Below are 21,855 nucleotides of genomic sequence, written 5' to 3'. Positions count from 1 at the left end.
TCTGGCTGACTTTCACTGTCATGTAGACGAAGCAACTCCATAGAACACTTCCAGATCGCTGTCGCTGTTGGGCCAAGCCATCCTTAGTCATATGTAGTCTGGCTAAGCTGACACCGTTAAGGCATCTTGTAATGCTTGGTTACTTCGTTAGTCGTTCTCTGTTATAGGTATGACAGTGATAATCAACTCTCCCCACTTCGATGTACCCGTAATTTCAGATAGCTGTATGGACATGTGCCTATGGGAACACAGAGTAAACGAACGTGAGAAGGGCGTCGACGTTCCCGCACTATTGCCTTCACTTTCGACCATTACCACGACCATCACAGCATCACACCTGTCCGGCCTGTCCCTGAATTCCAGATACTCCTAAGTCCACTATACTTTGCCAGTCATTTGTGTAGTCTCGTGCCTTCAAATGGAAAATTGGTGGGAATACCCCCGCTGAATCAGGCGTTGTGCGCGAACCGATGGTGTCAGCATGGTGCAAAGACGGTGCAACCAAGGCAAGGAATCTGATCTGCTCGACTTGCCTCCGACTTATATACACAATGTGGCTTTTGCTTGTTAACTAACGGCACTTCGACGCTGCAAACCCTCCGGGCGAGCATACTTTATATCCTACCGAACGCTAACTTCTGCATCATGGCCGTTGAGACTCTCTCGCCGACTTTCGACAAGCCTCTGAAGCTCCCCCTCTCACAAGAGGAGCTCGACTGCATCAACGACTACCTTCGCCCTCTTGTGCCAGAGGATATACTACGATGGGCTATCGAGCACGTCCCTGGTCTCTATCAAACCACCGCGTTCGGCCTCACTGGCCTCGTGGCCATCGACATGCTCTCGAAGATCACGCCCAACCCTCCGCCTCTCATCTTCATCGACACCCTGTACCACTTCCAGGAGACGTATGAGCTGGTGGAGGACGTTAGGAAGAAGTACAACTGTCCCCTCCACGTTTACAAGCCCGATGGGTGCGAGACAGTGCAGGACTTTGAGAAAAAGTTTGGGGAGAAGCTTTGGGAGCGGGACGAAGAGCTTTACGACTTCTCAGTAAAAGTATGTACTTCTTCGTCCCATACATTGTGTTGTATGTTTGCTAACTACGATTTTGACAGGTCGAACCAGCTCGTCGTGCGTACGAAGAGCTTGACGTGAGGGCCGTTATTACTGGCCGCCGCGCCTCACAAGGAGGCGACCGTGCAAACCTGCAGCCCCTCGAGATAGACGGTACAGGACTTCTCAAACTTAATCCGCTGTTCGAGTGGAACTTTCACCTCGTGGAGTGGTACATAAAGGAAAATAATGTCCCACGAAACAAGCTACTCGACCAGGGCTACCGCAGCGTCGGCGACTGGCACAGTACGGTGAAGAGCAGCGAAGGCGACGCAGGAGAGCGCGCTGGACGATGGGCGAATAAGGCAGAGAAGACTGAATGCGGTCTGCACAAGGACTACTTCACAATGAAGGCAGCGGCAGAGAAAAAGGTATGTTCATCTTGTGTCTTTGCATTCGTGATCTGAAATATGAGTTTGCAGTTGAAGGAGCAACGGGAGCAACAGCAGAATGATAGTCTGTCAACTGCGACGGAAGTCGCTGCCGCATGAGTCAAATGTGTCTCGAGATGTGTATCGTCAGTGTCATGCCCTTAGCTCCGGTCTTTTCTTCTCGCCATTGTATATAGATATGTTCTTCCACTGTCTATCTGGATTTCCGCCGTGTTCCCGAGGCGTACTGTGCATTGCACTCAGGGTCGCTGTTCATGACGCCCGCGGCGTCTCGCTGCCATCTTCACAACTTCCCATCTCACAGGGGAGGAATGCAGACTGCCCGTCTGAGCCGCCGAGTCGACGTAAGCTGACAATCTTCCAAGGTTCTTCCTCCTACAGTCTCCGCACGAAATACAGGGATCCCGGATCGTTCCTATTCGTTCCTCTCGCACGCACCGCGACTGCCGCTCGCCGCTTCCGCAAGCTCAGCCGTGCACATCACCCATCGTACACTTTGCATATGCCTCGGAGATCCAAGTCAACAAGCTCAGCTTCATCTGAGGAAGATCATCCTCAGCAGGAAAGTATAAAGCTAGCGCAGTCCTGTACAGCATGGCAGGCCCCAATCTCCCAACGATACTGGGGTGTCCCCCTCTTCCTCTCAGATAGTTCTGACCTCCCTATGTTCCTGACAGCAACCGCCATGGGAAGGTGTGCGCTTTGTCTCATGGTGGAGGACTATGTGCTTACTTGTCCGTTGGCAGAGTGCAGAAGAAGCCATGCCTCTCGTAGGTCGTCGCTCTTTGTCCGTGGTATTCGCTAACTGTTGTTCTCATAGGCCGCATATCGAGCCGCAGTCGTTGCCTCCGCTGCCCGACATCTTTACGGAGGAGCTACGTCGACAGGTGTTCATGCACCGCAGCTACTATGCTCGGCCTACGAACGTCTTCGAGGATTCGCCCGATGATCCTAGCCCCGACAACGAAGCGTACGTGTGCCTCGGTTTAACCTGCACATCGAAGCTAATGAACGCTTACGGCAGCTTGGAGCATCTCGGGGACACGGTCCTCAACATGGTCGTTACGGAGCTCATCCAGGAAATTTACCCACACGTGCGTGTGGGTCCGTCTACTGTAAGCCGTCCGCCAGACCGAGGGATGCCGTTCTGATGTCTGCCGCAATAAAGAAAATGCGATCCCTAGTCGTCGGCAACCAGAACTTGGCTACCATGTACGCTTGCGGCCCACTCACCCACAATCAGCACTCTGACAGCCTTTGTAGTACACGCATGTACGGACTCAACGACCGCCTGGTGTGCCACCATGCTCAGGAGATCGCATTGAAGGCTTCCCACAACATACAAGGTGAGTACCCCAGATATACAGGTGGACGCATAACCTTATCAAGTCGACCATCGTTTCACAGCCAACCTCTTCGAGGTGTGTTTATCTATGTCACAAGTCGAAGTTTTCTCCTGATGTCAGGTACCACAGGCCTATGTCGGCGGCCTGTACATGGACCGCGGCATGGTCGGACTCGAGGACATCAAGAGATGGATGCGCGCGCTCTTCCGCCCGTGGCTCAGCGAAGCCTATCGCGTCGTCCGCATCGAGCACGGCCTCTCCCCTGACCCAGAGCCAAGCCCCACGCGCACAGACCGCTCTCTCGGCGCGCCGTCGCGGGTCTCGCCCAGCATCGGGCATCTCTCGCTCTTCAATCAGTACTTGCAGCAGAAGAACATAGTCGTCGAATGGGTGTACAAGGACAGTGCCGGCGAAGGCACGCGCACGACGCCCGTGTGGATTGTCCGCGCGATGGTCGATCAGGAGTGCCTTGGCCGCGGTCGTGGCAACACGAAGAAGGCCGCCAGGAACGAGGCCGCGAAGGAAGGCCTGCAGAAGATGGGCGTATATGTTCCGTGAGTGATGTCCATGGTCTTTTTCGCCGAAAGTTAGTCACTGATGCTGACTCTGCGTAGGCAGCCTGTGTCTCAGGACATCTGAGGACCTACGGTCCCCCTTCAGACTCGTGCCGGATGTACTCAGCAGACTTCGCTGGTCAGCCCGCTCTGGTGTGAAGAGGCAGCGTATGGGCCCAGCTTCTAGATTACCCAGGTGGATCAGTCGACGGTTACGATTTGTTCACTAGTCCCTTGTACTATAGTTTCCATCCTTGACGACCACTCGACTGTGGTCTCAGAGTGTTTCTTCCTGTTATCTTGCGTACCAGTACTTGCTACCCAGTTTGTTACGACAAATGGATTATGTTATTGCACTCCGAGGGTATGTGTTATGAGATAGATACTTTTTAATGCCAACTTCAGTCGGAATACTACTTGCGCTGCGAAATTGGTGACGGCTCGCCCAATCTCCCTATCCTATCTACGGATGGTGCTCCCCAAATAAACGTCTTCGTCGTCGGGTCTAGCAAGTTTGGGTGCCGATCGTGCACGAGGGACGCCAGCACGCCCCGCGGGCGTGTCAGCTGGGCGGATGCCACAGGTATCGGAGTCGCAGAGGTGGCAATCACACCGCCCGCAGGCTCGACAGGCGGCGCGACTCCAGTACCAGGGGCAGCAGCTTCCGTACGCTCGACTGCCTTCTTCTCCGCATCGGTGACGGCGGCCTGCACGGCGGAGGCTCCCGACCGCGCAAGGGCGCGTGCCTCCTCGTCGACATCGGTGAAGTCATCTTGTTTGACGGCACCAATAGAGTACGCCCACACGCCGACGGCGAAAGACGCGAGGACGACACCGGTGATGGTATTGCGTAGGAAGAAGGGCTGCCGCGCTCGCTTTAGGCCTGGAGACATTTGCTGCACTCACGTCGGATGAGCTCGGAATCGTGGAGAGTGTCGAACGGTGCTCACGTTGCTTTTGGGTCTGTATGACGAGTTCACGGTCTTCTTATCGACGTACTGGTCCGCCATTTTGTACGCGGAAGTGGTGGGCGCAGTGCAAGTTGTCCTATGGGCGTCTCGAGTGCAATATGCGTGCGGGAGGTTCTCTCCCGGACCATTTGCAGATTTAGGTTTATAGGCAAGCACACAGTGATCATTTCACACTCAGTCGTATAACTACTTAATGGCAGTACAGAAGCCACAAACTCAAGAACAGCCATTCTGTTGCAACTGAGGACGTGGAGAGCACAACAAACGGGCTCGATTCACGCAGGATATACTGAGGGCAACGAGATAGGATTTCATTGCAGATATGTTGTTCAGTTCATGTACGAAAGGTCTGCTCTGATACGAGATATGGTGGTACCGTTGTGCAGCAGTAACATGCATTGTTTCCACTCTAGGTATATAACTTTACCCGGTCTTCTTGCCCTAGTCACAGGATATATTGAGCCAGCGACGCAGACACATAGCTTGGAACACGTACTCTGATCATATGGTACGAAGAGTAGACGACACCGAGCATGCCTGCTGTGAAGAGCGCGTAGTAGGTGTCTACGACCTGGCGTCAGCGTGCCTGTAGAGGGTGGTAACAAGGAGTCATCACGCACTAACGTAGAGACGCGAGCGGGGGAGGACAAGGTGAGGAGGCGCAGTCGAGTGCTACCGGGCGAGGTTCAGGGATTATAATAATGGTCAGGAGTACTGGGGTGAACATACCTGCACCAGCTTCTGCTTCTCGTAGATGTGATTAGGACCTGAAAAAATCGTACATTTCTGCTTAGTGTTTGACGATAGTATTGCAAGGCCACGCACGGTTGACAAGGAAGTCGAGCATCGTGAACTTCGGTAAGTGTAGTGAGTGGGATGTGCAGAGAGTGTGAAAGGAGTGTTTTGGCGCTTGAAGCCGTCTCCCTCCGACGCGGCAGCAACGCCGGCTCGACTTGCCTCGAACGGCCATTTCGACTCTGTCGATGTCCAATGAACGGGTCCGGGTGCGAGTATGTCCCTCAATATTGTCTTAAAATTTGTTGCTATGAACATCTTCATTCACTATGGACCAGGGAGTCAGTATATACCGCCCCATAATTTATGGAAATACGGCGGTCGTCCTCACGCAGAAAGAGCGAGAGACGCTACAATATCCTGATCACACCCACCGATGGACCGTTGCGGTGCGGAGTGCAGCTACTGTATCGGACTCTGACATTGTCGGAGGTGCGGACGATCTAAGTTATTTTATAAAGCGTGTCACATTCAAGCTGCACGATACCTACGTCAATCCAACGCGAAGTGTGTACCTTCGCACCCTCTTGAAGCATTGGCCTGACTAGTCGGACAGATGTTGACAAGGCGCCCTTCGAACTATCTGAGACTGGGTGAGCGATCCGCTCATTGCAGCTACTAGTGTTTGTCCTGACGCAACGTCGCAGGTGGGGTGAATTCGAGGTACAGATTCGCATAAATTTCGTCGCCGAGTCTGGCGAGAAAGCAATCATCCTCTACCATCACCTGAAGCTACATCCATGGACAGCAATTGGGGAACCCGAGCAGCCCCCACCACCTCTGGACGTTGCAGCGAAGATGGGTCCAGTTCACTCGTGGCAGTACGACGAGATTGTCTTCAACGACCCCTTCCAAACCTTCCTCAGCATCCTCACTGCACACCCGCCAACCCCGCTGCCCAAGAATAAACGGCGACCAGTACCTTTTCATGTTGCAAATCCCGCATCGCTTGAGGCATCCAAGGGCGGTGTGCCCGAGTTCACGCAGGAGATGGAACGTGAGGAGACTGAGAGATTGGAGAACGCGCGAAAAGCTATCATAGCCGAGCAGGATAAATGGCGTCAAATTCTCATCGAGAAAGAGAAGGAGCTCGCGCGCTTGCAGAGGCAGTTAACCGAGGCCTAGTTCTTTGTTGTCCCTCTCTTCGTGTGTTACACAACGGGTATCATGAGGCGAGAAATTCTACTAGTACACGGTGCGTGGTGTATGCGGTCTATCGATACAGCAATCTTGCGGATGGTGAAAGGATAGTGGCACTGGCAAGTAGCTGAGTATAATCAGAGATGCGGACTCCAGCCTGCATACATCTTCGACTGCACCAACCATTAGACTTTTCGTGAACATGTAAAGGCAAATCTACTGACCAAGTTCCTCAAGTCCGTCGCCTCCGTAATCAGCATTTCCACGAGGCTACTTGTTGGGATCTCTCTCTCGGACAGCTTCTCGTGGCTGATGGAGTAGATGCCCTGCAACTTCTTTGAGATGACACCGAGCGCATTCCGCGCGAGCATCTCCAGGTCTGTGTTGTCCTTGACGGCATTCTCCATCTTCTGCCCCCCTCGCCTGTCCTGCAGATCCCGCTGCCTCTTGATGTCCTGCCACTCGACGAGCGGGTCGTGGATAAATGCATCCAGAATTATCATGAGACACTCCTTATTGTCGCGCAGCGTCTGCATCGCGAGTTCACAAGCAATGCGAAAGACACCCTCAATGCCAGTGACGCCGAATCCATCGACGAAGTTTTGGGTCAATCTGAACGGCACTCGCTCCGGGGTTGCTAACGTCTTACCCTTTAGACGGTGGTGTCAGCTGACCTTCGCTCCAGAGGAGTCGCTGTCCCACCTTCTCGAACAAGCAATTGAAGTCGACATGCACTATATCGCCTGTGCGTGTATCCAAGAGCAAGTTCTCAGTGTGTCTGTCGCCCATTCTGGAGATCAGCACGTTAGCAATTAACAACTTGGTTTACGAACAGCAGGAAGCGACGCACCCTAGGATGAACCCGACCATACACATGACGGCGGACGTGCGCGTGTAAGCTAGCTTGCTAGATAACCAAGCAGTGGGCTCTGGGAACATCTGAAGAAACCATTCATGCAGAACCGGTGGGAACCTAGGTTTATTATAAGCTACCAGATCTTAGCAAGCGGAGGGCAGGTCATCTACTCACTCCGAAAGCACTTCTCTCTTGAATATCTCAGCGGCTTCCCTGTCTGTCCGTACAGCGCCGAGCTTGTCAAAACTCTTCTTGAGCTTCTCACCCTGTGCTTCTTCTGTTATACCGCGGTAGACATGAACAGCAATAAAGCGGCAGGTCGCTTACCCATATTGGCATGCCATGAGGGTTGTATGCATTGGTCAGCGCCGTCCGCACGGGAACAGTGTTTGGTACCCATTGAATGAAACCGCACTCCTCGTTCAAGGTGACGACGCCGTACGTTCGGATGTCTACATTTTTTAAAAAACTCAGATCAGTCTGAATTTACCCAAGGTAGGGAATGACGGCTTGCAAAGCTGTCTGCGACGCGTGTTCGCATTGGCCTTCAACTGCTTGTTGATAATTGCATTGAAATCCATGATTCGAGCGTCCTTGCGAAGGTCGTCCTTAGGTTTTCCCAGAAAATTGTATTGTCGTCCATCGGTTCCCATGATAGTGATTTTGCGGGGCTTGGCCAGGGAGGGCATAATCTCCACATCATCCGAAAATTCTGAAAGGGCCACATGAGATGAGTGAGCATCATTAGCCAGCCTTCCTGAACTCACGATGAAACGTCGGAGCATCAACAGGGAACGGTTGGTGTTCAGCATCAGCCGAAGGAGAGGTCGGCATAGTGGCGATGAGGGACTCTTGAAGAGGGATGATGCATGGTGAAGGCACCACGTTTGCAAGGAAGCTAAAGTTTTGACGCATCGAGAACGTCTTCTTGTGGTCAGGCAAAGAACGCTCGCACAGCTTCAAGAGTTGTGTCATCAAACGGATATTGGCCTCTACCAAACCCGCTATGCCGTTGGCTGCGCCAGGATTCTGAAGGACAGCGTGAGTCAGTGCCATATGCCCAACAATATCACTTACTTTGAGCTTTTTGAGAATTTGCTCGGCGCGCACTCTCCGGTCCCCCTGCTTCGACTGCAGGACAGACGTGAACTGCCAGAGGGCCTGGTTCGGATGTTGCTGTATCACCTGCCGAATTAGCTCCTTCAGAAACCCATATGTCTCTCCCTGGGGGTGACCAATCCGCGACACTATTTGTGGGAAGGCAGTGTACCACTAAAAACAGAAGGCGATTGTAGAGCATTGGTTTGGCAAACGAACTGATGCGGACACACCTTATACATAGGTATCGTCCTGATTGCCTTGACCATCAGCTTCGTCATCGTCTTAAACTGACTGGACTGGTAAGCTGCTTCGTCGTCATCCCCAACATTCAGGAATAATGTCAAGAGACGGGGAAGCGCCTGGTTAATATACTTGGAGCCAGTCTCGCATGCTTGCAAGAGATCCTTGACTGTCTGCTGGTTCATGACCAGGCGTTGATGCAGAGTGAGTTCCCACGTTGCTTGCTTATCGCCTTTTGACTTTTGCGGAAGGCTCTTCGCGCATTCATCATGGAATCGGCCACAGTAGAACCATCCACTCTCGCGACTGCGCCACTTCAGCAAAATGTACGACTAGAAATAGGTATCACCGACCTCTCCATCAAAGTCGCGCCTTCCTTGAAGATCTCGAGGACAATTTGCCGGTCATGGCGATCCAACTCAGCCAACCACCGAGCACGCAAAGTTGTGACCTAGCATCTGACAGTCAGCTTCAGACCTGTCGCCAGAATGAACGACTCTAACCTTCGCTTTCACGATACTCAGCTCAGCAGACTGTCCTTGAGTCATCGGTATGGGGGCCCTCTTCATTCGTCCTAGCCAATTCTCAACCTCTTGCAGAGCCCTTAAGGGATCCCCCATGGCTTTCGCCAATTTGGCACCCTGCACAAACCAGAACGGAGCGTCCAATTGTTGTGCCTGAAGTAGAGCGCTGTATGCGGTCTGCTTATACCCAGCCTTTCTTGCTAGTCGAGCGGTCAAGAGCCATGATCGCCCGATTACTTCCTTGAAGCGCGGACTTTGTCCAATCCTATTTAATCCGTATGTCAGCGAGCGAGTTGATATACAGAAGGAAGCTACTTACTGTAGGCCCAAGACCGTTCGTCGAGTGCTCAGGACTGGTTCGCGGTAACGGAAAGACGAGAGGGTAGAATCCAGCCTTTCTGTGAGGCGATGCTGCAGGCTATCAAGGCTCTCGTCAGAGTCTCGTTGTGCATTGCAGGCATGCCCCTGATCGTAGATGGTCTGCAGCTCGTGCAACATGTGCAAGTCCAGAACTGCAGGGTAGGAATGCCGATACCCTCTCACGCCGGCAGCAGCGATTGGAGCACCGAGAACCCTACGGGCCGTCCACAAAGCGCTCTGGACGGCATCCTCCTCCCCGGAGCGCATGGCCAAGAGGACGCGGGCAAGTAGGATGGGTGAGGTCTCTTGACTCGTATTCTCAACAAGGGATTGAACGATGGGCCAATCACCGATTATGCAACCACTCTCGACTTGGTAGTCGATCAAGTCCGCTTGCCAGGTTGGATTACGGACGAGCAAGCCTTCGACGTGGGTGCGCATAGTGTCTTGAATAGCACCATTAATATCTGCTCCAGAGACGAAGTAGAGGATTCTTACCATAATGTCCGAGGTTCCGCAGGCACCTCAATAGACCGAGGTGGGACTTGAGATCGTTCGGTGACTGTTGGAGCCGAACTTCCCAGCAGCTTTGAGCCGATGTCCACCGACCTGTGCTTTCGTGCTCCCGAATTTGATTTTCCAACGATGGGCTTAGAATCAAGGTGGATATACCCTCCATACCATCCGGCTCGTCTAGTTGGGCGTAGATCTCGTGCAGAGTTTCGTAAGCAGTGACCTTCGTGTCCGCCTGATCGTCAATGTCTTTCATGTCCAAGACTTGCTGTTCGAAGCACATGAGCGCGCGAGCGTAAGCTTTGCACCGTAGAGCCGCCTTAGCAATCAAGCTGCGGTCGATACTCGTGAGGATCGACTCGACTTGAAGAACTTGCATTTCCTCCGCGGAAAGTCCAGCATTAACCTTCTTGCGATATTTGACCGTCGCCTCTTGGCGCATGGAGTGAATCCAGCGGTTCAGGTGGTCCATAAGCATGAAAATGGCCTGTGGACTTTGCTTTAGCCAGCACATGCAGCTTGAAGAACGAGTGGCTTACCTGGGCACATAGTTCTCGTTTCTCAATAGTGGATGCACTATCAGGGTTGACCTGATTTTCGAGCACAGCAAGGATCTCTGCGCGAATATCTCGAACGTGTTCTTCGTTCCCGGAAAGTAGAACATTCAGTACAAGGTGGGGAAAAATGTGATGCGCGACACCAACATCCTTGATGAGATGTTGGAGGATTGGATGAAATGGCGAAAATATCTGCTGCGCTTGTTTGCCCGTAACGCGGTAGATGAGATGGCGTGTCCACACCTGCAGCCACTCGCGGTATGTAGATTGCGTGGCATAGATTGGTGGCTGAACCGGGTCGAACGGTTCGTTAGAGAACATCCACTTGCCATCCAGGAGAGGGCCTACAACGTCCCTCACGGACCTAGGCAGCTCCTTCCACCGATTGCGAACCTTGATAGGTAGGGAGCCGGTCGCGCCCGAATTCACCAGTGAACGGTTGAACCGGCAGAATTTGGTCAGCTCCTGGATGAGGTAGGCCAGGATGTTCTGGTAGTTGATGTCGTAGGTTGAACGAAATGCACCGACAAGCATGTCTTTGATGAGGTGCAGCGCAAAGGCGACAGACTCCTCTTCGTCCTCGAAGTTGGTCTTTACAATCATACGGCCGTCTTGCACATCGCATTCGAACCGGTCGGGGTCAACAGCGCCGCAAATACCGACACACTCCAAGGCAAGAAGCCGCATGCTGTCGGACCCTTCATGATCCTTGGCTGCGATCGAGAACAGGGCTGGGAGAATCTTGCCGACGACAGGGTCAAACATGTCCCCAGAGGTAAGGCCCCTGATGAATCGCTCGTCGTCTTCGAGTAGGAATGCCTTGAGCTCCTGCAGTGCAAGCAGAATGACCGCCGCGTTATCACTAGTGATGCGATCCAGTAGCATCATGAGCCGAGCATGTGGCGTCATCTCTGCACGAGACTCTAGTACGCGCTGCCAGATGCGATGCAGCTCCGGGATAGATGACAAGTCGACGATGTCGTGCTTGTATGCGTTTCCGCCATCGGCATGTGATAGAATGTACTCGAGACACTTGGTGGCGAGTTCCTTGGCTTCTAGCGAGAACTTCGGCCAGGCAGAGACAAATGCCGCGCTGGTCGCTCTTACGTAGCCACTGAGATCCTCCCTTTTTGAGATACGAAAGAACGTGTCCCAAGTCTTCAGTGTTGTCTCGGCGAGACCAGGAAGTGTGAGCGCAGTTTGCATGGTGGCCATAATCTGTCGAAAGATGAGAAGAAATCGATCTCGTAGCATATTAAACATACCTGGGGTGCGAATACGACGACGCCATGTCCAACCACTTCGATGATCGCGCTGAGAGCTCTAATCGTCTTGCATTTATCCTCAGAGGTATATCGCGTATGAGACGCTTGCAGCGTATCATTAAATCGGTGGATGACACCCAAGAATTGCGAGTCCAAGCAGACCCTTACAGCCTCTTCCGGAGTGTCATAGAAGTTGTTATCGAGATATTGCTGCATCTTCATGAGACCCTGCTTCGCCTTACTCAGAAGTTAGCAACGTTATCAGGGTGCCAAGATGCCCCTTACAGTGAATACGGTAGCTGGATCTTGGTCTCCCATGTTCAAGATAATCTGACTAGCGGTATCGATAATATGGGCGCTAATGAGAGTCTGTGGGGTTCCCGAAAGCTTTTTTCCAAAGAAGCTAACCATAAAGGTCATGGCGCGAGATGTCTGTCCAGGTTTCGACAAGAGGAAGACATGTGGCAGAATTTTGTATCCGTGCTCCACAAGCATCTGCCCGATACTGGTGCCCAGTTCCCTTGCGAGGATATCTAAGGTCTCCCTGTCACGGCTGGCGAAGAGTCCTGGAAGCGTATAGGGCAGTGTCACAGATAGGAATGCAGGTGGGGTGGATGACACGAAGTTGCACACTTCGAGCAGGGTAGTCGGATGGGTCTTGAGCCGGCCAACAACAAAGGGAGCGATTGTCTCCAGGTATGGTGCCAAGAGATTGTATGTTGCCTTCTTATGATGCTTGGCTGCCGCCGAGAGCTGCTGAACGGTGAGTACCAGAGAAGATCGCAGCCGTATGTTGACTTGCCTGCATAGATGCGACACCTCTTATGACCGGATTGGAATGTCCAAGCTGTGCTACAATACAGAACAGCACTTTGCCGAGCACATAAGGTGACGATGTCCTAGCTAACAGTGAGCGTCGTTCTCATTACTCTTGCCTATCCTCAAACGCACCTGGCCATATGTCCGAGAGAAATCAACGTTGTCTCTTTCCAGCGATCTTGTCCTGTTCCCAGCACTTCGTTGATCATACCGAACAAAGGGTCTACGCGTTCTTGGGAACTGTTCTCGAGACGCAGATATATATTAACGAGCTCTACAGCACAACGTCTACAACTACAATGAGCATTTGCACAGAACAAAAAACACAAATGCTCACCCAGCACTGATGCGTACATTTCGATCAGCATCCTTCATGCCGCTCAATGCGAAATCAGCAGCATGGTCGAGTCCCGCGCTGGTGTGGGTGGAGGGCTGGTGGCGAAGAGTTCGCACAAGCGCGTTGTAGGCCGCTTTGCGCACGGCAGCGGTGACTTCGCGATCTGTGCCATCCATCGCGCAGCCTAGGACCGACATGCAAGCTCTCAGCGAGTCGACGGTGAGGCCTGTTTGGGTCGAGTGGCATATAGCATCCGCATGTCGTGTGAGTGCGCAGGGCAAGCGAGCCAGCTGCTGCAGAAGAACGAGACGCGCAGAGGCGGATGGATTGTATATGACCCTGGTAGGTGGGATGTGAGCGCGTATAATCACCCGAGACAAAAAAAAATCCGTACCCAAATCGCTTTTCCACTTCTCGAAGGGCCCTCGTAATGTACTGCAAACCGTTCGTGTTGTCATCGTCATCCATCCAGTCAAGCTCGGCCGGTTGAATGATGGCATAGACGATCTGTTTGACATGGCGCCGCCAATCATACGTGCCGTCTGGCGCTTTCACGTCCTGCACTGCGAGACCTCTCTTGCGCTGCACTAGAGCCTGAGCCAGGTCAGCATAGCTCGCATTCCCAGCTTTTTGGTCGACATATTCCGCAATTTCCTGAACAGTCTCGTCGTCCAGAGAGCTGACAGTCGTCTGTAGGTATGCGGAGGCGAGAGCCTATGCGTATATGCATTCAGCAGGAAACTCGGTTTGTCCAAAGACTACTTACTCTCAGATTACAGCCGTCGTCTCCCCACTGCTCCTCCTTGAGCAAAGTGAGCACGGAGTGGACGTCTACGCGAACGGGAGGTTTCGTAAATGGTGTGGAGAACGCTCCAATTAAGAGTACATCTGGCTTCGCCCAAGCATCGCTGGGCCCATCATTCAATCTACGCATCAGCAAATGCAGACGCATAGGGTCTGCAATCGAATTGAATGGCGCCAGAGACCGCAGACTGGTGCTGATTGCGGTAACGAGCCGACCGATCGCTCTGGCCCGCTTGGCGTCGGAGGTGAGGCATGCTGGAGATACCAAAAAATTGTGAAGTTGATGAGCCATCTCAGTGGCATGGATCGTCAAAGACTTCATGAAGGTTTGGTCGAGGTTACGCGTGTCAAGAGCGTTCAGCAGAAGCTCTAAGAGCAGCGTCAACATCAGAGGTGTCTGAGCTGAGCTGCGCACACAGATGAACGCGTGGTCCAAGTAGTTCTGCACGGATCGACTTAGTAAACCGGAAGAGTAATGTATTAGTAAGGACTTGTCCCTACCTTGAGCCTTACAACATTTTTGGGTCGTGTCGCTGACTCTGCGACTGCAGGGTGTGATGGACGGTCCATACGTATCCTTGGGAGCATAAACAAGCAAATATAGTATGTGGCATCAGGAGGCGCTGCCATAATATCTGCGGAGGCCGTCAAGATTCGACATGTAGGTAGAAATTGAGGCATACCTGAGCAGACCGCGAGACATTCCTCTCCAATACTCTTCAGTATCTGCCATCCCGGCTTGCCCGCGTGATCAATCTTGGCGCTCCCTGCTAAAGCCTGAAGCATCGCGGTCATGGTCTTCATGCAGTCTGCATAAAGCTTCTCTGGGCTCGGAAAACCTTCTTTCACCGGTACGTCCGGAACATCCAACCAAATCTCAAGACTCGAGGCCACGTCCAGCAGCTTGCAGAGCATACTCTTGGTGAGGTCTTCTTGGTAAGAGAGTACCTCGCCACAGCGTGTTGTCAGAAGGCAGAATAGTTCGAAGGTGACCTCGAATAGCTTGGTCCGCTCATGAAGCATGTGCCACTCAAATTCATCGGGAAGTTCCAAGGGCTTGAGGAACGATCTATTCAGAGTGTCAAAAGCAGACAGCCATCTTTTGCGTGAGTTGTGGAGGAGCACCTCCGCCGACTGACTCGTGGCTAGCTGGATGAAATTAAGGAGGAAGTCCAGGAGATCCTTGGGACAAGGCTGATCCGAGGCCTGGAAGGTGGGGATCGGGAGCGGCGAGGAGTCTATAGCACTCATGTTTTTGAAACGATGACCGGCAGCAGAGGCATGAAGTGGTGGCTCGGAAAGGTTGTGGGCGTACAGAACAAGTCGAGGGAGGTGTCACGCTAACACGAGTGGTCACATGCCACGTGCATGACGACTGCGAAGTATACATCAGAGCAAGAGCACCAATCACGCTGGGCACCAGAACTCCAATAAAATTTTACATGCAAGCTTGCCGAATGTGTTGAAGATATATAAATTATGCATAGAATGTGTAGAGTCGCTGGATCTGTCCGGTTTGCCTCCTTCGCTTGTCACGTGCGTCGTTGTGACTTGCGTGCAACGCATTCTCGGAGATATCAGTATCATGGTCGACGATGCATGGCAGAGAAAATAGAGAAAACTCGCAGAGAGCGGAATCAGACTCGTCAGCCGGCAGATAGACGCTGACATAAGTGCGAGTAAGTGTGCGTTCGCGAACATATGTGCACGTATGTGCACCAACGCACATGTATATATACTTACGTGCACTTAAATACACAGATTCGCACCGTCATAGTACTCAATCTCGCACAAGCCAAAAATCTGGAACTCGCATAAACACTGAGTACTGATCACCGGTGCCAGCGTACTTACGCGCACGTATGTGCGCTTAGGTGCGCGTACGTGCGCGTACATGCACTTACTGGCACTTATGCACACTTCCGCGCACATATACTCACAGGCGTACACTTGTGTACATGTACGCGCACTTGCTATCATAGAAGTACAGCGAGAACTCAGAATGGTGAGTTGCAGACGGTACAAAATTGAATTTTGTTCTTTGTTCAATACCATCCTTTACAGATTTGAATTGTCGGTTGCTTTCCTCGCACCTGGACGTAAAGCGGACCCAAAAAATCATTTTCAAATACAGGTCTTACTGCTGATACAATTACACAACATCACTACGCATTGTTGGTCTGCACTGCGTTATCAACGAGACCTTAATGGCGGTCCTCTGCTGGTGCACGAATAGATATCATATCATTCTCTCGCAAGGTGGGGAATGACGCGTAAACAAAGCCGGCAAAATCTTCCCCTGTCAGTACCTTCGATAAATTACTTTTCTCATACCATTCGAATGTGATGTGCTCCAACGTGGACCGACGGACGAGGGAAGCGAGGAGTTCATCTATCAGGGTCTGGGGATTTCGCTGCTCATTCTCTGTACCGTCAACCCAGAGACTGATGACGAGCTCTCGGAGGTCGCGGTAAGTCGAAGCAGAGATGTTGGATTGATTGATGAAGTCGTTGATACTTCGTGCGTGCCAACGCCAAGACGCGATATCACGAACGCTGTTGCCGCTGATCGATAGACGAAGGTGAAGTTTTCTGAGCTTTGTGCACGAACGAATGTCGAGTGGATGGGTAGGGGTCATTCTATCTGCGAAAGCGTACGTTAGGGTAATGTCGTCATTCAGATACGAAGACGTACTGAGGTCAAACGGCGGCATATCCATCTCGAAGTGCAAGCCCTCTAAGCCAGGACTTAGTGTATCAATTATGACTTGATACGATGTTGTGAAATAGACTCCTGCGAAGGAGTCTCTGAGAGACGGTAAAGTTAAGCGTCGGACATTGTCAACGTGCACCGTGCATGCCAACATGTTTGCAAAAACAGCAGGTGCGCTATGTTCCAGCTCAGGAAGCAGGAGATGCTCGATTTCGATGCGGTGCGTTATCGGTGAAGTTAGAACTTCGAAGTGTTCGAAACATTGACGTTCGGTGTTTGACAGGGTCAAGGTCCCAATATGCGCAAAAGTCGAAATAAGGTTCTTGATATCTTTGATAGCGATGTGTGCGTATGACTTGCCGTAGTGAAGAACAAGGATCGGGATTGAAGGCGGCTTGTCGACAGACTGCCAGACGTCCTTGAGTACGAAATTGTTAAGGAAAAGCTTCCGTAGTCGGGGCAACAGTCTGAGCAGCGAATAGAGCATGGCTTGGTCAACTCTGTGCTCCAGGACAAGGCCGTTTCTCCATTCAAACTGTAAAGGAACGGAGTTGAGGGTGACGGCGCGGATGCAAAATGCGAGACGAGGATAGTGTGTGAGGAAAGCACGCAATGACTCGAGAGTCCGGGACAGCTCGTATAATGAGGGGAAATCTCCGGCAGTCGTCACCGAACCCCCAGAATCGGAGTTGCCCTCGTCGTTGTACGTTGTGTGAAAACTATAACTGATTTGGTGAAAGAGGTGGGCCTGTGCAAGGGGCCTGAATGCGCGGCAGACCAGAGTGCAAGAATCGATGTCCCTGACCGCGGTGTCGTCCGCGCTAGCTTCGTCTTCGCGGTGCTCCCGACGCAAGTAAGAGAGGCAGTGGTCGATCAGCTCGAGGGGTAACTTCGGCGTGCCCATGTCTGCGCTGTCGCCTATAACTGACATGAATCATATTTATATAAATCAAAGTTTGGGGTACCCACTTAGATGCGATGAAGCAGAAGACAGTGGTCAACACTTGGTCAACACGCAAAACGTTTTGGCTTTATTGCTTGGCGCCTGTTGTAGTATCTGAGGCGCCGGATGCGCTTCAGCCGCGCCGCCAGAGATACCGACATGACGCGCTTAGGCCGTCATGCCCAATATGGATCTGTCATGCCCGTTTTAGATATGACCCGCGCAGAGCACTCTCGGCTCTGCGCCCCGTTATGTTTCCTTTTAGTCTCAGCTTCCTAAGGTACAGTTTACTGATCTGACCAGATTAGAAAGTAGATAACCCATATAAGAACATGTAGTATTATTTTAGGAATTTATCCTTGATTACTCGTGAATCCTCCGCCTGCGCGAAGTCTTTCACAACAGCGCCCGTCCATGTGGCGTCCCGCGATTGTAAGGTGGCCTGAGAGAGAAAATCGAATCCCAGGATTTTAAGAAGGCTAGCAGAAATGCAGCACGATATCTATGGAAATGTAGATACATGATCACGGCAAAGCAAAACGAAAACCACTATAGTATCATGATCAACACTCCCTCCAACCTTAAAAGTTCCATGCTGGCTGCGCATGCTGCGAGGGCACACCGCATAAGTGCTCTGCTTATCAGGAGAAGCTTAAGATATATAATCTAAAGTCACAGTACATGTGGTTATACCATCTGCCGGAAAATATTTGGTGACAACGAGGATGAGGGAGCAAAAGGCCGTCACTTCCAGATCCACTTCACGTCCTTCACGGCTTTGCACGTCTTCTTATGGCGGCCCCAGTCCTCCCTCTGACATGCCGTACTGCCGAATCCCAACCTTAGACACCAGATATCATAGAACAGCACAGAGTGCGCACGTACCTGCAATATCTAACCAGCTTGCACGCTCCGCACTGGCTCAAGCTCTTCCTGATTGTCTCCTCACCCTTGCAGTTCAAGCAGCTCGCCGCGGCAGGGAAGACGGGGTCGGGCGCAAACCTATTAGGCATCGTCATGACCAGGTTGGGCTGGCCTGTCTGCGACGCCATTATGCCGGCAACCTCGCGGAGTCGCGCAGCGCACGGGCCTTGTTGAGTGTCGCACATCAAGTGGACCTGCATATATGCGCCGCCCCCAGCATAGCACGCCATGCGGGGATGTGTGCAGGAACACGTACGTAGATTATGAGCCTCGGCGGGCTGAGGTGCAGCCACGACACGTTCTGGACGAACGACTCCCGCGCCAGCTTGTCTGCTCACACTCGTCATTACCCATCCAGTCTCTGGACCAACCGCGGTACGCACCGCAGAACTCGCAGTGCCACCTCTGGCCATGCTTCAGGTCGGGTGTGACGCGGCCTGAGAGCTCGTGCGCCCACTCCTGCCGCCGGCGCATGCTCGCGGCGACTTCGGGCGGCATCACGGGCGCGAGCTGCACCTCGACGCGCCGCTGGTCGTGCCCGCAGAAGCGGCTGTCGTCCAACGGGTCGTCCTTCGAAGAACCGTACACGATCATGAGGAGATCGAGGACGGTGTCGTTTGCCGCGTTCTTGCTAGACATCTGGAGCGAGCGTTAGGGAAGGGGAACGAGCGCACAAGAGATGTGCTGAGACTCACGGTGCGGTGGGTTCAGGCACTGCTTGGGCTGCTGCGAACAAAAATGCGTTCTATGACTGGGTAGTAACCACGAGGAAGTAGTCGAGAGAAGAGAGGAGAGATTAAGGAAAGGCCCCCGGCCCCCAATATGATTCCGGCGTCTATCATGCAACGTCGACGACTTTTACAGCGAGGAAAGCAAGAAAGGAGAAAGAATATCCGCATATACACACAGGACTCGGGACCCTACAAAAGAACAAGGCCTAATTACCTCCTCTTCCCATACTCCTTCTCTTCCATGGACTCGTCCTCAGCCAAGATGCCTGTCTCGGCAAACCGACGATTCTTCTCCGCCCATGCCACAGCGTCGCGTCTACCCGTTCTCACGTCCACAGCTACGATACCAATGAGCCATGCGGTCACGGAATGATCAGAGGGGGAGGGACGTACAGAACCAGATAATGAGGCTAGCGGCGGTGCAGATCGCGAAGAGGAATGGGAAACCCCTCAGTTATTCCCCGTATCATCGATGATCGCCTGGACGACGTTTGGGCCAATCATCGACGAGGCACGGTTCGAGAGACCAAAGAGCCCGAAGAACTGCAGTTTGTTATTCGGCGTCTGCTGGGGAGACTGAGACTGCACGGGAGAGGCGTACCATATTGTCGAAACCTGGAGGTGTAAGCTCGGCCATCATAGTCTGTGAGTAGGCGTAGTATGGGGCTTGGAAGAGGCCAAATACAACGTTGTAAGCCCTGCGCCTGATGTTGAGCAGTGGGTCGTTGATAAAGAGAACAGGAGAGACATACCAGAACTCCCAGACATTGTGGAATCCAAGCTTATCCGTCCAAAGGCCAATCATCCCCCAGAGCGGAATCAAAATCGTGACGACGTTCGTCACAATAAACTGGCAGCTGACTTAGTGACGCGCTCCGAATAGTAGCACAAAGACCTCACCATCTTCTTAGTGCTGATCTTCCGCCACCTCTGGACATACCAGAACTCGAGTGTACTGGCGGCCGACGTGATCGCCTGTGCAAGGCCAAGGTACGTGTTCTGCAGGAATGAGGACGAGAATTTGTCATTCTGGCATATGGAAACCAGAGTACCGGTCGTGTTCAGTCCCTACAGAGGCAATCTGATAGGTGTAAAACCTCGGGAATAGTAGAAGTCGGACACGCACGTCCGCAAGGAGGAAGAATGCGAATAGGTAGACGAAGGTGTATGGCAGCTTCTTGTGCTGCTTCAGTGCGTACCAGATTTGCTTCCAGCCAACCGTGAGGTAATGTTCACCCTTGGGCAGCTGTGGACCTGGGCGAGGCTGTTGGAAGATGACTACAGGCGGGCGATGAGATTGGCGGGACAGGGAAGGAAGGAAGGAATACGTACACCACCATATGCCGAGCAGGACCCAATCTAGGCACAGCCGTCAGCTGAAGGTAGAAGAGTAATGAAGATTCATACAGCCATTGACACTACAGACTTCCGTTAGCAAAGATTTGTCGGTTAAAGGAATGCTGTACTTACAGGACGAGTACGTAGTTGTCAACTTTGGGGTTGTTCTGCAGCGGGAGCAGCAACGTGAGGTTCAAGCATAACGTGGCAATGTAACCAACGGCGCTGTGCATCTGCAAACCCAGTTATAAGATTCCCTCTGCGCCCTGGCCGGGCTTTAAGCTTACCGAACTGATGTTACTGATCCTATTTTTCTCCATGGACTCTTCGACCTCGTACACCTCCCGCGAAATCTCTCTGGCTTCATATTTGCGCTTGAGGTCGCGCGAGTGCGACGTGTTACGAGCAAGACGCGGGAACGCAGCTGCATAGAACACGAGTGTCGCTCCGTACGAAATGAAGCCGACCATGTAAAGCGCCATTGCCGCACCCCACTTATCGGGACCTACAAAAAAATTAGGCGACGGGGGACAATACGGAGATCGGAGCGTGAAACATACTCGTCAAGGACATGCTCGCAAACTGCGACGCCCAACAAATCACGGTGACGACAAACAGGAGCCAGCGACCGAAGCGGCCGTAATCTGCTGCAGAGCCGATCGTAGTAAACATGAGCGCCATGACCTGTGCCGTTCGTTAGACCCCACTTCACATATAATGAAGTGTAAGACGCACCGCAAAGCTAACCCCAGTCGCGACGAGCACGATTGAGTTGACAGACTTCGTGCCACCCGCCCATGGAAGGACGCACTGGCCAGATGCGCCAGATGCTGTGCAGGACGAGCCCGGACCTTTGACGGGGTCGTAGCCTGCGGAGGTGGCAAGCGACTGAAAAAGCGTCATCGAAAAACCTGAAAGGTCGCGTGAGTAAGTATGCGAAAACAATATGTTCTCTGAAAGCACGTACCGAGAGGCCCGACGCCCTTGGTGGTGAATCAGCCGCGATGCTAGTGAATATATGCGGTGTGAGGCACTTACATTATCACCGTTGTAGTACACTTTGGGTGGAAGATGAGAAGAAGCGTAACACGCTCGTAGCTGTTAACTTACAGTAATAACTCCAGAGTTCCTACACAACGTCTCAATGAGCTGACAAACCAATAATCCGCTGGGATCCCGCGACTCACCTTCCTCGTAACGACAGGCTCCTCCCTCTCCGCCCGCGCCTCCATAGTAGGCACGACATGCTCCTGTACTGCTGCATCCTTACCGAGCGACTGCTCGTAGATCAGAGGCGGGTTCTCAAGATGGATAAGATCCGACATCGCTCAAAGACAAATCCTGTCTCGGATTCAAGGAGAGGAAAGGAAAGGCCGCAACGTCAGGCGTTGAGAGCAAGATATACACACAAGATACCCAAGACGGATTTCCACCTGACCAGACCATATCGTCGTCCACATGCAGCGGCTAGCGTCACAGACCGGACGCCTGACCACCCAGGGCGATAGCTTTACCA

General features: G+C 52.5%; 8 protein-coding genes across 8 annotated transcripts; 2 read left to right on the top strand and 6 right to left on the bottom strand.

Annotated features, from left to right (window-relative positions):
* The first annotated feature begins 388 nt into the window (after positions 1-388).
* On the top strand, positions 389-1,728 carry PHACADRAFT_250637 (uncharacterized protein). The gene is made up of 3 exons (XM_007392355.1): positions 389-1,059; positions 1,119-1,487; positions 1,539-1,728. Exons 1-3 carry the CDS (start codon positions 646-648, stop codon positions 1,605-1,607), a joined length of 852 nt encoding a protein of 283 aa, XP_007392417.1. The 5' UTR covers positions 389-645; the 3' UTR covers positions 1,608-1,728.
* Positions 1,729-1,991: 263 nt separating this feature from the next.
* Positions 1,992-3,785, top strand: PHACADRAFT_250636 (uncharacterized protein). Its single transcript, XM_007392354.1, has 9 exons — positions 1,992-2,201; positions 2,255-2,278; positions 2,329-2,478; positions 2,533-2,623; positions 2,677-2,720; positions 2,772-2,854; positions 2,916-2,929; positions 2,984-3,408; positions 3,469-3,785. Exons 1-9 carry the CDS (start codon positions 2,173-2,175, stop codon positions 3,491-3,493), a joined length of 885 nt encoding a protein of 294 aa, XP_007392416.1. The 5' UTR covers positions 1,992-2,172; the 3' UTR covers positions 3,494-3,785.
* PHACADRAFT_250634 (uncharacterized protein) lies at positions 3,769-4,432 on the bottom strand. Its single transcript, XM_007392353.1, has 2 exons — positions 4,359-4,432; positions 3,769-4,304 (listed from the first exon to the last, which is right to left on the bottom strand). The coding sequence occupies exons 1-2, from the start codon at positions 4,416-4,418 to the stop codon at positions 3,822-3,824; spliced, it is 543 nt and encodes a 180-aa protein (XP_007392415.1). The 5' UTR covers positions 4,419-4,432; the 3' UTR covers positions 3,769-3,821.
* A 370-nt stretch (positions 4,433-4,802) lies between these two features.
* PHACADRAFT_192254 (uncharacterized protein) lies at positions 4,803-5,226 on the bottom strand (the record flags this gene model as incomplete). Its single annotated transcript, XM_007392352.1, has 5 exons — positions 4,803-4,820; positions 4,876-4,943; positions 5,000-5,051; positions 5,109-5,146; positions 5,205-5,226. 5 exons carry the CDS (start codon positions 5,224-5,226, stop codon positions 4,803-4,805), a joined length of 198 nt encoding a protein of 65 aa, XP_007392414.1.
* A 559-nt stretch (positions 5,227-5,785) lies between these two features.
* Positions 5,786-15,003, bottom strand: PHACADRAFT_181804 (uncharacterized protein). The gene is made up of 24 exons (XM_007392351.1): positions 14,374-15,003; positions 14,192-14,325; positions 13,653-14,132; positions 13,281-13,600; positions 12,887-13,225; positions 12,682-12,837; positions 12,560-12,629; positions 12,016-12,483; positions 11,731-11,967; positions 10,448-11,683; positions 9,894-10,395; positions 9,355-9,862; positions 9,015-9,300; positions 8,865-8,962; positions 8,502-8,817; positions 8,248-8,442; positions 7,938-8,199; positions 7,661-7,882; positions 7,498-7,622; positions 7,345-7,436; positions 7,165-7,287; positions 7,017-7,104; positions 6,539-6,964; positions 5,786-6,487 (listed from the first exon to the last, which is right to left on the bottom strand). Exons 1-24 carry the CDS (start codon positions 14,939-14,941, stop codon positions 6,452-6,454), a joined length of 7,287 nt encoding a protein of 2,428 aa, XP_007392413.1. The 5' UTR covers positions 14,942-15,003; the 3' UTR covers positions 5,786-6,451.
* Positions 15,004-15,787: 784 nt separating this feature from the next.
* PHACADRAFT_250630 (uncharacterized protein) lies at positions 15,788-16,340 on the bottom strand. The gene has a single exon (XM_007392350.1). The coding sequence runs from the start codon at positions 16,327-16,329 to the stop codon at positions 15,895-15,897; it is 435 nt and encodes a 144-aa protein (XP_007392412.1). The 5' UTR covers positions 16,330-16,340; the 3' UTR covers positions 15,788-15,894.
* A 1,700-nt stretch (positions 16,341-18,040) lies between these two features.
* PHACADRAFT_206078 (uncharacterized protein) lies at positions 18,041-18,909 on the bottom strand (the record flags this gene model as incomplete). The annotated part of the gene is made up of 4 exons (XM_007392349.1): positions 18,041-18,172; positions 18,232-18,464; positions 18,527-18,600; positions 18,654-18,909. The coding sequence occupies 4 exons, from the start codon at positions 18,907-18,909 to the stop codon at positions 18,091-18,093; spliced, it is 645 nt and encodes a 214-aa protein (XP_007392411.1). The 3' UTR covers positions 18,041-18,090.
* Positions 18,910-19,396: 487 nt separating this feature from the next.
* On the bottom strand, positions 19,397-21,664 carry PHACADRAFT_206077 (uncharacterized protein; the record flags this gene model as incomplete). Its single annotated transcript, XM_007392348.1, has 15 exons — positions 19,397-19,565; positions 19,603-19,699; positions 19,754-19,851; positions 19,902-20,069; positions 20,128-20,279; positions 20,334-20,360; positions 20,409-20,419; positions 20,472-20,572; positions 20,627-20,844; positions 20,900-21,023; positions 21,075-21,250; positions 21,307-21,322; positions 21,378-21,397; positions 21,450-21,468; positions 21,527-21,664. The coding sequence occupies 15 exons, from the start codon at positions 21,662-21,664 to the stop codon at positions 19,452-19,454; spliced, it is 1,479 nt and encodes a 492-aa protein (XP_007392410.1). The 3' UTR covers positions 19,397-19,451.
* Positions 21,665-21,855: the final 191 nt, after the last annotated feature.

The sequence above is a fragment of the Phanerochaete carnosa genome, assembly GCF_000300595.1.
Source record: "Phanerochaete carnosa HHB-10118-sp unplaced genomic scaffold PHACAscaffold_2, whole genome shotgun sequence".
Lineage (NCBI taxonomy): Eukaryota > Fungi > Basidiomycota > Agaricomycetes > Polyporales > Phanerochaetaceae > Phanerochaete > Phanerochaete carnosa.
This window is presented reverse-complemented; position numbering and strand designations above follow the sequence as displayed.

Bases quoted from the DNA above. Each gene is read 5' to 3' on its own strand.
- PHACADRAFT_250637 (XM_007392355.1), top strand. From the start codon at position 646: ATGGCCGTTGAGACTCTCTCGCCGACTTTCGACAAGCCTCTGAAGCTC. The intron at 1,060-1,118 runs GTATGTACTTCT...CGATTTTGACAG, and splicing joins TTTACGACTTCTCAGTAAAA to GTCGAACCAGCTCGTCGTGC. The intron at 1,488-1,538 runs GTATGTTCATCT...ATGAGTTTGCAG, and splicing joins AGGCAGCGGCAGAGAAAAAG to TTGAAGGAGCAACGGGAGCA.
- PHACADRAFT_250636 (XM_007392354.1), top strand. From the start codon at position 2,173: ATGTTCCTGACAGCAACCGCCATGGGAAG. The intron at 2,479-2,532 runs GTACGTGTGCCT...CGCTTACGGCAG, and splicing joins CCTAGCCCCGACAACGAAGC to CTTGGAGCATCTCGGGGACA. The intron at 3,409-3,468 runs GTGAGTGATGTC...GACTCTGCGTAG, and splicing joins AAGATGGGCGTATATGTTCC to GCAGCCTGTGTCTCAGGACA.
- PHACADRAFT_250634 (XM_007392353.1), bottom strand. From the start codon at position 4,418: ATGGCGGACCAGTACGTCGATAAGAAGACCGTGAACTCGTCATACAGA. The intron at 4,305-4,358 runs GTGAGCACCGTT...ACGTGAGTGCAG, and splicing joins CATACAGACCCAAAAGCAAC to CAAATGTCTCCAGGCCTAAA.
- PHACADRAFT_181804 (XM_007392351.1), bottom strand. From the start codon at position 14,941: ATGAGTGCTATAGACTCCTCGCCGCTCCCGATCCCCACCTTCCAGGCC. The intron at 14,326-14,373 runs GTATGCCTCAAT...CGGCCTCCGCAG, and splicing joins ATGTCTCGCGGTCTGCTCAG to ATATTATGGCAGCGCCTCCT. The intron at 14,133-14,191 runs GTAGGGACAAGT...CGATCCGTGCAG, and splicing joins AAAATGTTGTAAGGCTCAAG to AACTACTTGGACCACGCGTT.
- PHACADRAFT_250630 (XM_007392350.1), bottom strand. From the start codon at position 16,329: ATGACCCCTACCCATCCACTCGACATTCGTTCGTGCACAAAGCTCAGA.